This window comes from Suillus paluster, assembly GCF_016628075.1.
Source record: "Suillus paluster strain FC165 chromosome Unknown EDB91scaffold_102, whole genome shotgun sequence".
NCBI lineage: Eukaryota > Fungi > Basidiomycota > Agaricomycetes > Boletales > Suillaceae > Suillus > Suillus paluster.
Window position 1 is genome coordinate 92,139 of NW_024537662.1, and position 17,329 is coordinate 109,467.

At 49.0% G+C, this 17,329-nt stretch overlaps 5 protein-coding genes and 1 non-coding gene across 6 annotated transcripts; 3 read left to right on the forward strand and 3 right to left on the reverse strand.

The window, feature by feature from the left end:
• Nucleotides 1–280: 280 nt before the first annotated feature.
• On the forward strand, nucleotides 281–3,578 carry EDB91DRAFT_1165817 (amino acid transporter). The gene is made up of 13 exons (XM_041319972.1): nucleotides 281–911; nucleotides 971–1,196; nucleotides 1,252–1,464; nucleotides 1,519–1,565; nucleotides 1,618–1,736; nucleotides 1,785–1,900; nucleotides 1,949–2,202; nucleotides 2,252–2,285; nucleotides 2,342–2,420; nucleotides 2,478–2,581; nucleotides 2,641–2,870; nucleotides 2,925–3,063; nucleotides 3,122–3,578. Exons 1-13 carry the CDS (start codon nucleotides 361–363, stop codon nucleotides 3,167–3,169), a joined length of 2,160 nt encoding a protein of 719 aa, XP_041171482.1. The 5' UTR covers nucleotides 281–360; the 3' UTR covers nucleotides 3,170–3,578.
• A 1,494-nt stretch (nucleotides 3,579–5,072) lies between these two features.
• Nucleotides 5,073–6,093, forward strand: EDB91DRAFT_1061481 (uncharacterized protein; the record flags this gene model as incomplete). The annotated part of the gene is made up of 4 exons (XM_041314447.1): nucleotides 5,073–5,314; nucleotides 5,367–5,494; nucleotides 5,544–5,784; nucleotides 5,835–6,093. The coding sequence occupies 4 exons, from the start codon at nucleotides 5,073–5,075 to the stop codon at nucleotides 6,091–6,093; spliced, it is 870 nt and encodes a 289-aa protein (XP_041171483.1).
• A 518-nt stretch (nucleotides 6,094–6,611) lies between these two features.
• EDB91DRAFT_t107 lies at nucleotides 6,612–6,682 on the forward strand. The gene has a single exon. It is a non-coding gene; the product is annotated as a tRNA-Gly (tRNA).
• Nucleotides 6,683–6,903: 221 nt separating this feature from the next.
• Nucleotides 6,904–10,643, reverse strand: EDB91DRAFT_1350475 (heterokaryon incompatibility protein-domain-containing protein; the record flags this gene model as incomplete). The annotated part of the gene is made up of 11 exons (XM_041326067.1): nucleotides 6,904–7,130; nucleotides 7,162–7,264; nucleotides 7,317–8,882; nucleotides 8,965–9,011; nucleotides 9,062–9,353; nucleotides 9,410–9,430; nucleotides 9,495–9,539; nucleotides 9,888–10,061; nucleotides 10,117–10,171; nucleotides 10,234–10,465; nucleotides 10,514–10,643. The coding sequence occupies 11 exons, from the start codon at nucleotides 10,641–10,643 to the stop codon at nucleotides 6,904–6,906; spliced, it is 2,892 nt and encodes a 963-aa protein (XP_041171484.1).
• Nucleotides 10,644–12,083: 1,440 nt separating this feature from the next.
• Nucleotides 12,084–12,413, reverse strand: EDB91DRAFT_1254223 (uncharacterized protein; the record flags this gene model as incomplete). The annotated part of the gene is made up of 2 exons (XM_041323780.1): nucleotides 12,084–12,296; nucleotides 12,354–12,413. 2 exons carry the CDS (start codon nucleotides 12,411–12,413, stop codon nucleotides 12,084–12,086), a joined length of 273 nt encoding a protein of 90 aa, XP_041171485.1.
• A 3,387-nt stretch (nucleotides 12,414–15,800) lies between these two features.
• EDB91DRAFT_1239619 (acid protease) lies at nucleotides 15,801–17,227 on the reverse strand (the record flags this gene model as incomplete). Its single annotated transcript, XM_041321880.1, has 5 exons — nucleotides 15,801–15,885; nucleotides 15,946–16,207; nucleotides 16,260–16,737; nucleotides 16,794–16,891; nucleotides 16,945–17,227. The coding sequence occupies 5 exons, from the start codon at nucleotides 17,225–17,227 to the stop codon at nucleotides 15,801–15,803; spliced, it is 1,206 nt and encodes a 401-aa protein (XP_041171486.1).
• Nucleotides 17,228–17,329: the final 102 nt, after the last annotated feature.

Consider the following 17,329-nt stretch of genomic DNA (forward strand, 5'->3'; position numbering starts at 1 on the left):
AATGCCTAATATAAGTATGTCCGAGTTGATCGATGTTCGGAAATCGGTTTCAGATTCACACGCTGCCATTTATCAGCACCCTCACACTACATAAGTACTAGGTTAGACTTTCTTACGGGCATCATATATCTGCTATAAGGCTCGTATACTCGTTCAAGAATGATCTCAAAAAAATAAAGAATGAGTACAAGACTACTTATAAGTGAGCACTAGTACTTACTGCACGAAATCACAAATGCGTGAACACATTACTCCCAATATGGAAATGAGTAAAGTCCATAAGCCTTTCAGTTGGCTGGATTGCTTCCTTCGAACGACCACCACGTTGATCAGTACTGTTAAGTATACACCTCTGGATCCATGTCATCCCCATCACGGCCAGTTAATATTGGCAGCCCACGCCAGGCTCATGCATTTCATTCAGGATCACTAACACCCACTGGCACACCAGACCTCCGTGCTTGGCGGGCACAGTATACCGGAACACCTCCAGTGCCCAATATACCTGCACGATTTACGCCAGAGAGCTTCACAAGCGGCTCTCCAGGTATGAACCTGCTTCCGCAAAGCGAATTCCTAGGCAGAGCCTCTCGTTTAACTTCTGCTGGCGGAATCAGCCCAGCACGACACTCAAGCTCTGGCACACCTAGAAGCGGTGTTGATTCCGGTGCTCTTGACCTGGACAACCACCCAGACGAGGATAAGGCCAGGGTTATTAGGCGTCATCTTTTGATGCGGGAGGAGAGACAGAACCGCGGAGACGCGAACTCAATAGCTGGCTCAGAATTAGATGGGCGTGTCTTCAACGACGATGCTCCATCTGTAGGTTCCTCTACCCCACCTCCTGCAACTCTCAGAGAGGAAACGGAGGCATTTCCGATACCCTATGAAGCTCCAGGCGCAGATATTACGTGAGGCTATGCTCATCTAAGAATTATGTTCCTTCCGAAAGCTAACAGCTACACCCAAGCCATGACATTTACAAATGGCACACCGATCAGCGTCGCCAGGCTGCACGGCCTCGTGCATCCTCTTTCTCAGGTTCTGTTGCGCCGTCTGCCCCTGCCTTCGAGCACATACACGAGCCTGGAGGATTTAGACGAAACTATGTTTTGATGCGCGCGAACGATCATGGTGGAGAGGAGCGTCGCCCAACTAATAACTTCATCGACTTCCTGTATATATATGGTCAATTTGTAAGTCTACATCCTCACCAATATGTCAGAGTCAACGCTCATCATCGGCAAACAGGCTGGAGAAGACCTTGAGGAGGAAGAGGAAGACAGGCTTGAAGATGAAGAAGCCACTATTCGTGCTGGCCCTTCTCAACTTGACTCGGAGATCAACGTAGTACTTGATGAAACAGAACCTTTACTCAAGCCTCGCTCAAGGTCGCGCACAAGACGGAGAGCAGCTTCTATCAGTCCTCACGGAGATGCAACAGTCACCCAAGCCGTTCTCATGGTATGTTTATTTATTCTCCGTGAAGGGTATAGTCTATTTAGCTTATTTTTCCAGCTTCTGAAAGCGTTCGTCGGTACCGGGGTCCTGTTTCTGGGGAAAGCGTATGTATTCTCGTGCCAGTCTTCCCTTTCAGAAGCTGAAAATGGTTGTTAGCTTCGCCAATGGTGGTGTATTGTTCTCGGTTATCACGATTTCTGTGGTGGCGCTCGTTTCCTTATGGTCCTTCCTACTCCTGGTCAGAACCAAGTTTGTCGTCTCTGGGTCCTTCGGAGGTCAGCTCGCTTTCCTTTGACTTACCTGTGTCTCACTCTGCAATGAAGATATCGGCGGTGCTCTATATGGTTCCTGGATGCGTTATTTAATATTATCTTCGATTGTGATTTCCCAGATTGGTTTCGTCTCTGCATACACGATCTTTGTAGCTGAGAATCTAAAGGTGGCGGTCCCGCATTCTATTGTCAATCCTGGACTGAACTTCGTCTAGGCGTTCGTTCTTGCAGTCACCAAATGCGAAACGGATTGGTCTGTGCAATATTTCATCCTTATGCAACTCGTGATTTTCCTCCCTCTCGCCCTTGTACGTAATCTCGCCAAGCTCAGCGTAGCCGCCCTCGTTGCGGATGCATTTATCCTTGCTGGGCTGGTGTACATATTTGGTAGTGAGATGTCGTTCATTGCAGAGCGGGGTATCGCCGAAGTGCAGATGTTCAACCCGAAGGACTTTCCCTTATTTGTTGGGTGAGTTTAGCGTTTAGAGCGTTGATTAGGGACTAAAGAATGGTCGTAGAACTGCCGTATTTTCCTTCGAGGGTATTGGTTTGGTAAGTCTTCATATTCTATGCTGGAACGAAGAAATATTAATGATGGTCTGGGTTAGGTTATCCCTATTACTGACGCCATGCGTGAGCCTCGCAAGTTCCCCAAGGTACTAACAGGCGTCATGATCGGCTTGCTTTGTAGGCGCCTTTTCAATGTTTTGTTATATGTTCAAGCCTGATCGTGCATTCTAACAGTCCTATTCGGTGGCGCTGGCGCGTTGTCGTACCTGACTTTTGGTTCGGATGTGCAGACCGTGGTCTTGGTCAACCTCGACCAAAAAAGCAAACTCACGCAATCTGTAAGCCTATCACGATATTTTCGTCGTTCGCATCTCATATCTGCACCCCCTATTTCAAGGTCCAGTTCCTGTACTCGCTCGCCATCCTCCTATCTATACCCCTCCAGTTCTTCCCTGCCGTGCGAATTCTCGAGAATGGGCTCTTCGTGCGAAGCGGAAAGCAAGATCCTCGCGTTAAATGGCTCAAGAACCTATTCCGCTTCGGGCTCGTCGCGGTCTCCACTGTCATTAGCTCGGTTGGCGCCGCGGACCTAGACAAGTTCGTCTCTCTGATCGGTAGCTTTGCTTGGTGAGCGCTGCATCGATACCCTTTGGAGTAACGATAGATTGACGATGGTTACAGTGTTCCTTTGTGTTTTGTATACCCTGCCATGCTGCACTACAAGGCTGTTGCTAAGACGCGCACGGAGAAGATCGGGGATATCGTTCTTGGCGTAGCTGGTATGGCCGCAATGATATACACCACTGCGCTGACTGTCCAGGTATGAGTTGTCCTATGTTATGCAGATGTAGTATCTCATACTGATCTGATGTGCGCAGCTGATGGCAGAACCTCAAGCACCTGCTACCATTATTGATGCGTGTTGAACGTCAAGAGACTATATTGTGATGTCATCTGCAAATGAATGATGGACGCCCATGGCTGATGAGGGGGGGTTAATGAATCCTTTACCGTTAGCACAGACTCTTGTTCTAATAACGTGATGTTCTGCGTACGCCAGATATCATTTCATGTTTACATCTTTAAACGACTGTGGGAAGCTAATCTAGGGTTGTTGCAGACATGCACCATGCACCATTCTTCTAGGTGAAAGTTCTGTTTGATCCACGACTTTGTTGTGGGTTGGACACGCAGTCACTCGCTTGATCGCTGTGTACATAACCAGTGACTGATATGCTAGTCGAACCGAGGTCCCGAAGTGTCTATCTTGAGAAAGCGCCAGTATTGATGAGTACTAATCCCGTACTTAGATCGCCCTTTGTTCACTGTTGACAGTAATTAGCAGTCAGTTGTAGGCGATAAGGAGGTAGCTATTGTGAAGCGATGGAAATGAGGCTACCGCGCCGTAGACGGGGGCCTTCTTGAGAGTCCCCTCAACAGGCGCTACACACGTGTTTACCCCCGTTTTCTGATCATTGTACAAGTCTTCTACCGATCCAGAGACCCTCATCGAAAACACGCTGATCACCACATAAATGCCCTTTGCAAAGAATTGACATCCTTTGCTTTCCCCTCCAGCTGGAGCCCGCCAGACGTGTCAACCGGCTCCCCTCTCTTATTCGATCCGACGATCATATCAACTAAAACTATATTGATCCTTTTGTTCATAGTATGCCTGTAGCAACTAATGCGTCTAGTTCCATTCCCCAACCACGTTCCATGGTCCGCCGAAAGCCAGCGCCAAGTATTGTGCTAGATGCACGATATCCCTGCCCTGACCCCGACGACCCATTTGCTCCCCTCTCAGTACTTCGTACTAGAACTGCTAGTACACTAGGTCTCCTCACCTTCAGTGGTGACTCGACGTCACAACTACCGACCCTACCATATACCGGCGGCAGTCCTTTCCCACCTGATCCGTATCAAATGACGCCGCCGGCGAGTCCCGTTTCTGTAAACAAGTTCGAGTACCTTACGACATTCAGCACTAGAAGCAGCTGTGATATTTCACAAAGCCTCCATGACACTTCCTCAGACATAGGACGATGGCCGCCGCCCCCTTCACAAAGCGATTCGCCAAGTATTCGCACGTTGCCAAAGCGCAGGCGCTCGCGATCAGCCGTAAATTCGCGGAAAGAAGCACGGGTTAGCACGTGTTCCGCGTCCCCCGGGACGTCACCGTATGGCCATACAAATCTGCAGGCATATGTATTAGCCAGTTCCAGGTTTCCCTCTCCTTCGTATTCTGCTCAACCTTTTCGGATGCAGCACAACGCGAGTCATGGCAGCGAGAGCCTCCTCCCGCTTGTTATTCCACCAACTCGGCATGATTCAGCTCCGGTGCTGTCTTTGCTGTGCGAACCCAAGGGCTCAACGTTCTCTGTTGAGCCACTGAACGGGTCTCGTTCTCGTGTTGGGAAGCTCGCGCGATTCCTTCCTAGGAAAACTCGTAGCGGACTCAGTCTCGCTGAGTTTCCTAGTGAAACTGGGAACGCGAAACACCGTCACCATCAATCCATCCCCTCGACGCCCACCACTATCGGAGCGCCTTCGGAGCGCCCGTCCAAGGAGAAACACGTTCCAGAAGAGAACATGTTTCGCCCACGGCGCAAATCATCAACACTATTTCCGGTGTTGATTGCTGCGAATATGCAGTCCCTTGATGTCTCTTATCCTTCAACGGAAACGTCTATATATGACTCTCCTACCAGCGCTGAGCCTGGCAACATGTTCGACCCCGGTAGCTCTACCTCACATTCCCCTTCCACTCCCGTGCCTCTTGTTTCTGAACCGGTTCCTCTCACTCCGAAGAAACCTCGGCCTCAGACGATGCAGCTTCAGCCGCGGCTCGTTCATTTGAATGAGCAGCCGCCGTGCGAGAAACAGACATCGCGTCCATCTACTGCTCCTTCTAGTTTCGCTCACATTTTTGACGAGAACGCCCTTCCGACAAAGAAGCAGCTGGTAGACGCAGCGTCCTGTGTCGTCGTGGCTGAAAACGGCCTGAGGGTTCCATTTGGCGACCTCTTCCGGGAGCAGAAGACGGTCGTTATATTTATCCGACATTTTTGGTGAGATTATTAGTCGATATTAAACGCGCTTAGGCTTATTTTGTTCTTCCAGGTGTCCGATGTGCCAGGATTATATGTTTTCTATCGCCAATACTGTAGATCCCCAAGTACTCAAGCAGTCGGGGATCAATCTTGTTGTCATCAGCAACGGCTCGTTTAACATGATCAAGTCATACCGACGTAAGCGCGCTACTTTTCGTTTCATTCAACCTAGGCTCATTCTCCCCAGAGATCTTCCGGACGCCCTATGCCCTGTATACCGATCCCTCGTCTCGTCTCTATGGCATTCTGGGAATGACTATGAAATCGATCGACCCAAAAGAAGAGCAGCGTCGCAGTAGCTACGTACGGCATGGTCGTGCGGGAGGCATTGCCATGGTCATTGCAAATGCTCTCCGTGTTGGCATGCCTGTCTGGGAAAAAGCCGGTGATGTTACTCAACTCGGCGGCGAGTTCGTCCTCGGACCTGGGTCAGTCCACTCGTTAACATTGCACTGACGCGAACTGATCGATGTCACAGAATGACGGCATCGTATGCGCACCGTATGCGAACTCGCAGCTCACATGCGCCTATCGTTCGGGTGCTTGCAGCTGCTGGCGTGCATGTTTATGTCCGTAGTGAGAAGCCGAAAATCATCGTCTCATCTGATTCTACTGGTAGGGCCTCCATAGTCTTTGAGGTGGACGAGGAACAATGGATGGAGGAGCGACGCCAAAGTCTTGCCAGAATCCGCGAGCGGAAACAGGCTCGGAGATTAGGCGTTAGCGTACCTCCCTAGCGATAACTCCAGTTCTGAACAAGAGGCTCCACGTCGTATCCGACATACTGCGGGTCGTATGGCTCGAACCGACAGCATCGCGGAAGAAGAGGAAGAATATGTTATTCCAGTGTTGAGGCCAATTGGAGTTCCCCTCAACAGCCCTCTGCGAGGCGCTGATGTCGGGGAGTCCTCTGCTGAAGACGACACCGATCATTCATCTGTAGATACACGGTCAATGACAGGCTCGGACAGTGGGTCTGAAACAGGTGATGCTGGGCTCAGCAACAAACCTGGCACTGTCGAGTTTATTCATGGCCTTTCTCCATCCATACCGCTCCTTATCTAATTCAAACCCACTACCTTCTAACTTTATCTGGAACATAACACGTACATCCACTTACTAGTAGGCTCAGGAGTTGTGAGTAGCACGACTGAGATGGTGATCTGTCGATTCCAAAGGAACGGTTGAAACCTCGTTCAACACTTGTGAACCACCGAATCAGGATATCTTGTGCAATGTTGCCGACTGTTTCCAAGCGTTAGTGGTGTACTGGTAACATTGGGTCTTCCCATGGCCTAGCACCGGGTTCGATTCCCGGCTGACGCATAATAGATGGGCCGTTTAGGCCCATCTTTTTTGTTCCCCTTCCGTTTCCTTCTGAATGGGCCCCTAGATTCTATTTTCAAGCATCTTCTCGCTGGCTTAGTACATACTAGTGCTTGACGTTCATCTTCGGGCCTTCCTGCTGTTTCTGTTCATTACCACTACCGTCTGGACGCAGAGTATAAAATTAAATATGATGCTGACTCGAAGTAGCGAACATCGCATCAAATTATCGTAATGACCTCAGTAGGTGTATCCAGCCATGACCTTATGTCACAGTAAGGAGCTTCATCATCATCGTAGAACCTCCCATCAACATGGAATAGGCCCACACGGCGGAACTCTCCTGTGACGCTCTCTGCAGGAACGACAATCAAGCCCGTCAAGTGACCTGCGTTCTCATCTTTGTCAGAGCTGACCACGACAGCTTTGCCCTTGTCAGCTCCGACCTCTGCACTAGTCATAGTCAAAATACACGTAACCGATGTGTCGTTCTCGGCCTTTCGGTGGCACGGTAACTTCGCTGGATTGACTCGTTCTAGCAAGGCTAGGTTGATCCTTCGTGATCAGGCTCTCTTCCGGAGTCTATGTATTCTATGCCGATAACTTTGGATTCCCCGGGCCTTGTCGATGCTACTGTGGCCGTGTTCATTGGATGGTCATGCGATGTCATCGTTTCCGCCCGAATGTCGTGTTGTAGCCGCGAAGTCGCAGCAAGCCGTTTTGTGGATGCGTTATCGTCGACATGCGCGTTTTCCCGACGTACGAGGCATGACACCAGCTTTGAGAACAAGTTTGCCATGAAGGAACGACCTATATTTATGGGCTTCACTCCGTTGTTGCCTTGCTCGCTATCGCACGCTCGAATATCGACGTGTTCTACGGGAGATGCAGAAGTGGGGTTGACATTTGGATGGGTAGTGTTTTCGATTTGATCTTCTTCAACCGCTAGCCCCGCACCAATAGTGGCATCACCATCCTCAGCAGCTGGAGCTTGCAAGCTTCGTGCTCCATCGGGCTCTCCAGCTGTCTTCGCCATTGAAGTACATGGTTGCTTCAGCTCGAACAGCTCGGGCTCTGTGGGGTCCCAGGTCACGTCTCTTACGATGGCTCTAACAATTAACCTGCCGCCTTTCACCTGGCCAAGAGGGTGATTGTCGGAAACTGGGATGGCTTCACATGATTGTACGTTCCATATAATGTTTCCAACTTTTTTGTTCGATCCGGCAACGACCCATCCAATCGTGGCAGCCCAGGACCACGATGGTGCAAGATAGTGCCCTGTAACGAGACTTCCGTAGGACGGGCTATGTCTGTACCACAGGAGGTCTGCGGACAAATTCCGTTCCCACAACCCAGCAATGTATCGGTTGCTATTTCCCCACCGATGCTGGAAAAGCTGAGCGATTCCTGAGATTGCCACGAGTCTGTCAGAGGGATGTGAGACAGCTCGTTGCGTGTAGTCGGATAGGACACCCTCCCAGGCTGCCAATAGCGCTGGCACATCATCACTCGAAAGCGTGCCATATGGTATGCGCGACATCATCACATCTGGCAAACGCAATTCGCCCAGTTCTTTCGAGGGAAGATAATTCCAGATGTCTCCGATGTCATTCATTGCTGCTTGACATTGATACTGGAGAGTGTGCGAAGCGTATACCAAGGTCCTGGGGGAAAGGAGGCGCTCTTGGAAACACCAAGCTCGGCGATTCACTGGTTCTTTTGATGGGTCTGCACTCTCAGTGTCGTCAACTGAGATAGTACCGAGCTTCCCGTCAGGGCACCAGAATGGTAGTAGTGTTTCAATTGGTCTTTTGCGGTTGTGGAGAAATCCTTCGCTGACTTTTTGCGAACTGGCGGCGATAATCGTCACGTATGCACCTTGGTAGATGTCACACATCTGTGGAATCTCGCACTGTTTGTCTTCGTCCGAATCTTGCAAAATACACAAGGTATCCGCCCAAAGATAACGGAGATTGAGATTGTGGGTACAAACGATGGCATCTATGATGGTTTTCGGAAGGAGGAGAACATCGATCGATTCCAGGTATGTAGAGAGGTTGGTGGTGCAGAGGCTGTGTGGCTGCGGTTCACCCCAAACGTAACTCAGTGCTGTGTAAAAGCCTTGCATGCCTTTGGTAAGAACAAGTCTTGGCTGCTCTGGATTCGAGCAATCTATGACACGGGTCGGAAGGCTTGTTTTCTGAGGTTTTGGACAATGATGACGAAGCGTGCATTGTGCGAGGCAGTCCAATGCAAGCTTGAAGGCTCGAGGAGATGCGAACCTGCCAAACTAGCTTTCTGCCAGGGACAAGGGCAGCCGCATTGTCGTCTATATCATACAATTTGTCATATTGCACGAAAGGACAAGAATCGATGTACCTGGGTCGCATTCCACCTGATACGTGGGGGGCCAGTCGTCCTCAACCACGACTTTCAGGACAATGTTGTCTTCTGAATTTTGTTTTTCGAACCGTACAGTTATTTTGAAAGTCTCCTCTGGCATGGGCAATTCCTTTTTCTTGCGGTTTTGATACCAAACAGGAATCTCTCCCCAGAGAATATCGCACCAGTTACATCCCTTGTTTTCCCCGTCATCGATCTCCTGCCAAGTTTGAGTAGTGTATGAGAAGCCTGCTTTAGGGTCTGACGAGTCCTTTGCAGCCCATGCAGTCTGAAACGACTCGAACGCAAAAAATTTGCTCGAACAATGATCACAGACGAGGGAACCGTTGCGTAATCCCATGGTAACTATGAGCGCAGAAGTTCAGTCGGCATGAATTGATGGAGGATTTAAACGGGCTCCGATACGTACATTCTTCCACTCCCTCAAGAACTGGTTAGCGACTGCCAGCCCAAGCTAACGAGAGAGTAAACAGACGATGAACACGTGGTATGTGCCCTGGGTATTGATCATAATACTTCTATTATATTAAGACTGGCATATTTTGATGACAGCCATTGGGCAAGGGGTGTGATGGCCTAAATAATGCCAGCGTCCACGGGCTAAGTAAACGAAGTTCGAACGCTTCGAGTCTTTGAAACGCTGATTTTAGGCTACTTGAGAACACCAAATAACTTACATAAATAAGTACAACAACGAAACTTGAACAAAAAAAAACCTCCCGCCACCTGCAGAGTACCCGACAACTGTTGATCACATCGAGCATTTCCCGTGCTACACACTGCTGCTAGTTGACACATGCACACGCTCCTGGAAAGCAATAGAAGTCATAGCGGTTGCTGCATCAGAATCGTCCACGAGCTTAGCGTTGTATTCCCGAACGCCAAGGATCAGGCGCGGTCCCAGCACAAACAACCGCACGAGCAAGAAAATTTGAGAGATACCGGCAAAAATCTGATTTTGCAAGGAATATGGGTTCTAAAGGAATGATGAACTATGGTCGCATGCAGAGGATAGTGACAGATCGACATACCGCTGAGATGATTGAGAACAAATAACCGAGCTGGAAGCAAGAACCAGCAACAAAGCTGAGTTAGCACGTGCGAAGCTTCAGTGAAACGGAACAACCACATTCACATTACAAGCTCACCTCGTAAAGTAGACCACGTGAGTTTTCACCAACACCGTAAAACAGTCCCCGATAATCCCTCCTGTAGATGATCGTCGCAGTTCACGAAAATGTTTTACAGCAATCCAGACTGCGAGACACAGTGCGAGGACCTCCCATATAGTGGAGAGTATCCAAGTCATGGGACTCAGAAGTTGGTCATTTTCCGCATAGTCAATAGCACACTCATAGGTGCCAAAGAGAATGTACACCTCTGGCATTCGTCAATGAGCCTCATGGTCTTCAGTATTTTTGAGCTTACCTCCTGAGGTATGCCTAGTTACTATTTCGTTGATCACTCCATTGGCGATGGTGACAGCTAGTAAGACGACAATGAGAAGTATCACCACCGTTCTGGATTGCTGATACATGGCATATAACCGAGTCATCATGATGACTTGCACGATATTTCAGTTAAGCAAATATCACTGAGGGAATGCAGCTGTGTAGCTCACCGCCTATAATTGCAAAAATGACAACATTTGTCCAATCCATTGCGATGTGCACAATAAGGCCTGACGAATCCAGTCAATGATCAGGAGGATTAGACTCCGGATGTACTCACAGCTGTGGGAGTCATTACATTGAGTACACGAGCGGGTCAAGTCACCTCACCCCTACATGGGAGTGCAGTTAATTGGATGGGAATGGCAGGAACCGGGGCAAAATACTCACTGCATCTGTCATTGGGATGGTCGGAACTGCAGCTGTATGCCGCAGGTCAGAAGACATAAACACAGCACATGTGAGGAAACATACTCAGCATGCTGGCGCTTGTTGTGAGAGATGGCTGATTAGCACAACGCCAATTGCCTAGCCTTGCAAACATACATAGCAAATAATATTCCAACATAGCGCACCAAGAAAATTCAAATCAGCACAACTGGTCAATCACGTGTCACGCAAGCTACACACACTGAGATATAGAACGGTCATTGGGGACCAGCGTTGCCTCTGTCGCAAATTGTTATCTAGTTCTTCTGATGTGGGACTCTGCTCACCCAGACCAGTTCGACCTATACAACGATTCTTAGCGAAATGACTGCTTCGGGGGCATCAACGTACCTCTTGTCCGAATGTTAGCACTGATGATACCATAAGGACATCGGTGATTTTGCAGGACCATTTTGCTCACTGTAATCATACATCACCCCAGCGGAGGCGGCAACTGCGAAACCGCAGCCAAGATTAGATCAAGATATCACCCTCATCATCCAACTGTCTCTCCACAAACCTACAAAATAGCTGACAACGAGACCCGAATTCATGGCAGGCCACCAACTGGGATCATTTGAGACCACTGTCATACTGTTATAGGATGGGTGTGTGGGAGTAGTGAACCTTTGTAGACGTATGATGATGGTATTCGTGCTAGATGTACCACCATCCAGAGCTTTTATGAACAAAATGAGCATCGTATAGGGTGATATCCGTCTCCAAAAAATGTTACATTCTACCAGAAAAGTCTGATGAACGAGATCAATGATGAACGAGATCAATGATGAATGAACCCACCTGTGCGTGATCCAGGCTGCTAACCCACGCTTGCGTCGCCGCCGTTCCCCTATTATCAGAATGTGCTATGTCGGTAATTCGCGCACCCTCTCGAAAGATTCTTGCTGCATTTGCATCAGTTGAATTGTAGTTCATTAATTTGACACAGGCCTAATGGTAGGATCGGTTGATGATATGTCCTGGTACATCCGCCGAGAAGTCATCTCCGCCGCATCTACAATATTGCTGCTGAGCTTCATCAACTGACTTCCCTACGCACAGCTTCTGCATTCTTGGATTCGCTCCTCATGGAACGCGGACCATGCAGAAAAGGTTCTCTATGAGATGCGTGCGCGAGCTGATAACGAGATATCATCTATGTATTTGATATGGATTCCATTAATAGATGAACTGTTACCAGCCTGCAATTGGTTGAGTGCTTCGCTATATGCCAAGCGATCCAGCATGATGATCGGGGTAGGATCTGGTAGGAGTATGGTTGCCAGCGCGTGCAGCGAAGAGATTGCCCTCCGCAAACCAAAGTCCTTTGTCTAGAGAAATGGCATCAGCATGGCTAAGTCGCGCAATCAAATTAACACAGGTCTTACATCCAAAAGGCCTTCAAACTCTCGCAGGCTCATAATCGCCATCTCAGCCTCCAACGACATGGGCGGTATCAGACGGTATCCGAAACCTTAAACCCAAAAAGGCTCTCGGCAACTTGTTTAGTCCTCGAGTCGATCAGATGGACAGATCTTCGAAAAAATATAGCTAGTCACGAAGATCACGAGGTCTACTTTAACTTGCAAACCATCATCGAAGACCATCTCAGACGGCGAAGGGTGGGAAATCTCATGCCCAGCCTTCATGGTGATCTTGCTGCTGGTTAGTAACCTGCAGAAGCGCATAAGAGAAAACTCAGCTATCTTGCCAGATGTGATGAGCTCGCGCAACCCCGGTCAATTTAAATGTAGTAACCACCTGCAAGAGAAAAACAGAACAATGGGCAAGAAACAAACTGACCCCGTCAAACTACAAGACAGTGTAAGAAGCTGTCCTGGGGATCAGCAAGGAGGTAACCGTGCCTGGACAAATCTTCCCTGAGGTCTCCGAGTGAAAGAAACCGGGTAAGACGAAGTGATTATCCTCGAAGCTTGTCGTGCAACGAACTGGTCAACGTCAATATGGGAATTTCTCTTCATGGCATCGTTCTGGGAAGTTCGTAAAGTTGAAAAAGGGAGGGCGACGTAGAAACGGTCAGCTATCTCTGTCGGAAGAGCGTCCTGCCTAACATATCCTATGAGTCGAATCAGCGGAGATCTCAACAGAAATGACACTAAGGTTACCAGTAAGTCAATGCCTGATCGTCTGACGACTACGACAGAGGTCGGTGAACGCTGGATACGCCCTTTGCGATTCGCCAAGTCCTGAGCAATATCATGCGCAGAGCATCCTCCATCGACGACCGCCACTGTCCGCGTGTTGTCGCAACATGTAGATCTTTACTCGCTTGAATGGAGAATCGAACCGAGAAAGGAGTTCTACAGGCAGATGGTGTTAGCATCGGCATATAATCAAGGGATCCCGCCGTACTTTACCCGGGATCTGTGGCATAGGCGGAAGTGCACCTCCCCAACGTGCCGACACCTGTTGCGGCAATCAGGTGTTGGGCTGTCACAATAATAGAGGGTTAGACGAAATATAGATATCGACCAGGTACTTGATAAAAAAAATTATGAAGCAGAAGAAACGCGCGCCAAGGTCAACACATGAAGACCGAGAATCCTCTGGTAATTTTCAAGATAGGTTGTGCTCGTACGACCCGACTAGAACGAAAGCAGCGGCGGCTCGGCTGTATACCCTGGGTGTATTCGTCTCTGGTGACTCGTGTCGAGAACGCCAACCATCACCTATGATACAGACGTTCTCCAGACGGGCAGCTACAGACAAGCCTAACTGACCTGCACCTACGATTACTGCTGTGTACTCCATTACACTGCTCCACTCAGCTGGACGGCAGAGAGGCGTATTTCCAGCACAAAAACGATCCATCACTCCGAGTGAATGATCCATGATGGTCACGCGGGACGAAGACTTCCATGAGTAGTCTTCGTTTTGAACCAGAGTGAAGACGCCAGTACTCACTGTGCTATGGCCTTGGACAATTCCCTGAATGAACGGTTTCACATGACCAGTGCACCAGTGACGAACAGCCGGTAAGACTTGAAACTGGTTTGGCCGTGCAGCGGCAACGGGAATCGAGAAAAATTGTGGGATTTTTGGGAGCGTGTGCAAGGTGCGAAAATCGCCAGTAGCTATCGTCCGCAAACGACTTCTTGAGAGAGAAACTGGGGCTGGATATGTCGGAAACCAATGTATCCAGTCAGGCAGAGGAAGTAACCTCTGAAATATGACGGTAAGTTGCTTGGACTGGGTTTGAAGGCTGGCTTGCCTGGAGATATCGAAGTGCAAAGGTTGTTTGACTGTCTTATTGGTCTGACTAGGGGAGAATGGGTTGAGCACAACTAAAGATGCTTACGGGCGAATCACTAGGGTGAACTTCAAGTTGTGTGTAACAACGAAACACCATAGCTGTGTCTGGTGATAACACACAACTTGGAGTTCACCGCACGCGACGAGCGACGTGTCAGGATGCACCGAGATTGTTCGTTCTCTTCTTGCTTTATTCAAGTCTTCTTCAGGCTTATGGATGTTTTTTTGCGAGGCGCTTGACTCTGTAGAATGTCCGAAAGACGTAAATCGTCCAAAAAGGATGACAAGAGTGGGATTTGAATGTATCAATGAGCAAGGTGCCGGTTCGGAGCCCGCCGGAGAATCAGCACCACGCGTCCAACTGAGCGAGACGCCTTAGACTTCACCTTTTCATGTTCAAAATCGAACTATTTACACGACGGACTCAGAACGCGAATTCCTAACCTTCACTTACTTATCCTCATCGTTATCGTAGTATTTCGTCACATACGTTCCTTCTTTCTCCTTTCATTTTCCTCACTGCCGTGCAAATTACTTGCCTTACTCAGTATGACCCACACCAGCATTTGAACCTGCAACTCCCAGGCTCGTCAACAGACTCTCAAACTCAGCCAGAATCTGCGGAGAACCCGTTAGACCAGCTCAAATTGTAGCTTGTGCCAAACCTAGGGCAACGAGGCAATCTGCCAGAATTGCCAGCAGCGGCTCTGCTGAAGCAGCAAACACGGCGACATCTAGTGCGATCCAGATCACGCCCCTACCAGGCACGGCTGTGGCCAAACTTGCTGCCAAGAAAGCAGCCAAGCAGCCGGCATATAAGCAGCGCCCACCAATCGACGCGGGAGCCACGCCGCCGTGTAGCTCGCTGCCTTGATCGCGCGAATCTATCCATTACTGTTGTCATCCCAAAACACTCCTTACCATGACTGTTCTCCAAATGGAACACTTCAGACTTCAATGTGCAACAGACACGAACATGTCTTACATAGCGTCGTAAGTGTTCATGATAATGTAATGCTACTTAGATTCAGGGCGGTAAATGTAATCAGCTGCTCACCTACAGCAACGGCTCCATAGACTGTTGTATCGACTTGTGCCTTCTTGATAGAACGTAGTTTGGTGTTCGTCCGGTCATAATAAACTGTTTGTGTGTCCTTCCAGTATTTTATCATCGTATGTGTGCTGTTTCTCTGTAATCTCGCTACATTTCTATGATCCTGAGAGGTCCATGAAGGACAAGGAAAGGTATATGCCGCCTGTTTTTTCATCCTGGAGGCTTCCTAACATGAGCGCCGCATCCGCTTACACAGTGGCAACTTAAACTTCTTCGACGCCGGCGTCGAATGCAACATCTTACTACAGCTGACTCCGTCGAGAAGTAACGAATTTCAGTCAATTTTCAGTCAAGGACGCAGTCTAGGTATAGATACACCATAAATTCGTTCTGTGGAGCCTACTCGCATTCGTCTCTTAATAACCAACACCCTCATCGATCTTGAATAACCATTAGCTGATATAAATATTTAAATCGTGCGTATGGGTGGGGTCACCACACGGTTATTTTAGTTAATGACCGCATCGGTATACGAAGTGGTCGCGAAGCCGACTCGGTGGTCGGTGGTGTCGAATACGGAGTAGAAGCGTTGACTAGAGCAGATGGTTAGCCTTATGCTAAATGAGGTCACTTAAAACACCCACAGGAATGACTAACCGTTGACGAAGTCGAAGCCACTGCCAGAGTTGCTACCGATATCAGCAACGATAAGATAGATACTGCTGCTGCTACCGCCGATCTCAGTGTTGAAGGAACGGGGCCAGATTTGGGCGTCGGGGGTGAGGTCGTAGGAACTCCCGCTAATGTTGAAGGTCAGGGTTTGCAGCTTAGCATACTGATCAGATGTGATCATCAAGAAACCGGTGTTCTGATCCATCGTAGCACCAGTGGCAGACTTGTACTGGTTGAATGCGTCTAATATTTTCAAGTCAGTTGGGATGACCCGTTTATGAATGACTTGTCTTACCAGTGGCGATAAAAATGAGGGTCGTGCCAGTGTCAACAATACCAGCAGTCTCGGACAAAATGGTGGAGTTACCGTAGGCAATAGATTGGTCGATGCCCCAGTAACTGCTAGCAGGTGACGTCGTTGTGAGAGGGACATAATTCACTGAGCTCGTCGTCTTTGAGCTGTCATAGCCACCAAAGGTGAGCTCGCCAGTGCCGTTAGCAGAGATGGGAGGGAAGAAGATCCCAAGTGCCTCAGTGCCAATGATACCCTTGCTGAAGAGGTTGTCGGTGACAGTGGGAACTAAACCAACATTCGAAACGGTGCCTTGCGTGAGGTCAGTCGGTCCGATACCGAGAATTCCATCAACGTTATTGAAGCCATATGACCTCTTCGCGACCCCAATAGATTGTCCGGTAATGACTAAGTCAGAGCTTAACGTCACTGTGTCCAAGTATTCCTCTCCGGAGAACTCGCCGGAACCATAAGAGACGAACTATAAAATTTGTCATGGGCGACTTGTTTATAAGCAGAGGATGCGAAAAGACATACGACTGTGTCCCCGGTATCCACACTAGTATTAGTGGGTTTGTATGGGTTGGCCGCACCTATCCAAGTGTTGGAGCTGCCCGTATCAACAAGAAGCGAGTCTGAGAATTCTTCTAGTCAGAAATTATCTGGGTCACCCGACAGCGAGTCTTACATTCAGTAGCGGGGCTGCCGACACCAACTTGGGCAACGTAATCCACGACATTATTAATTATGCTGACAGAGGAACTGCCAGCACGTTTGCTCTTGGAACCAGCGTGCACCATCGCCTGGATACGAGCCCTGTCGGCATCAGCGATACTGAGAGTAGCATTCCTTGCGTTCAACCTAGCGGCAAATCTAAGGTTTGCCATGCTAGCATCACGGCGCAAGGGGGATGCGTTCACAGCGGACAGGGCAATGAGGAGAATAGACAGGAGAGACTTAAAATGGGACATTTCGGTAAGCTGGAGTTTGGAGGACTGAGTGAAGAATGTGATCGACTGGAAGTGAGGCTTCAATCCCCAACGCAAAGACTTTATATATTTGTTGGGGGCATT

Coding starts and splice junctions, on each gene's coding strand:
- EDB91DRAFT_1165817 (XM_041319972.1), top strand. CDS start 361: ATGTCATCCCCATCACGGCCAGTTAATATTGGCAGCCCACGCCAGGCT. Junction 1,197..1,251: donor TGTATATATATGGTCAATTT/GTAAGTCTACAT, acceptor ATCGGCAAACAG/GCTGGAGAAGACCTTGAGGA. Junction 1,737..1,784: donor CGTCTCTGGGTCCTTCGGAG/GTCAGCTCGCTT, acceptor TCTGCAATGAAG/ATATCGGCGGTGCTCTATAT.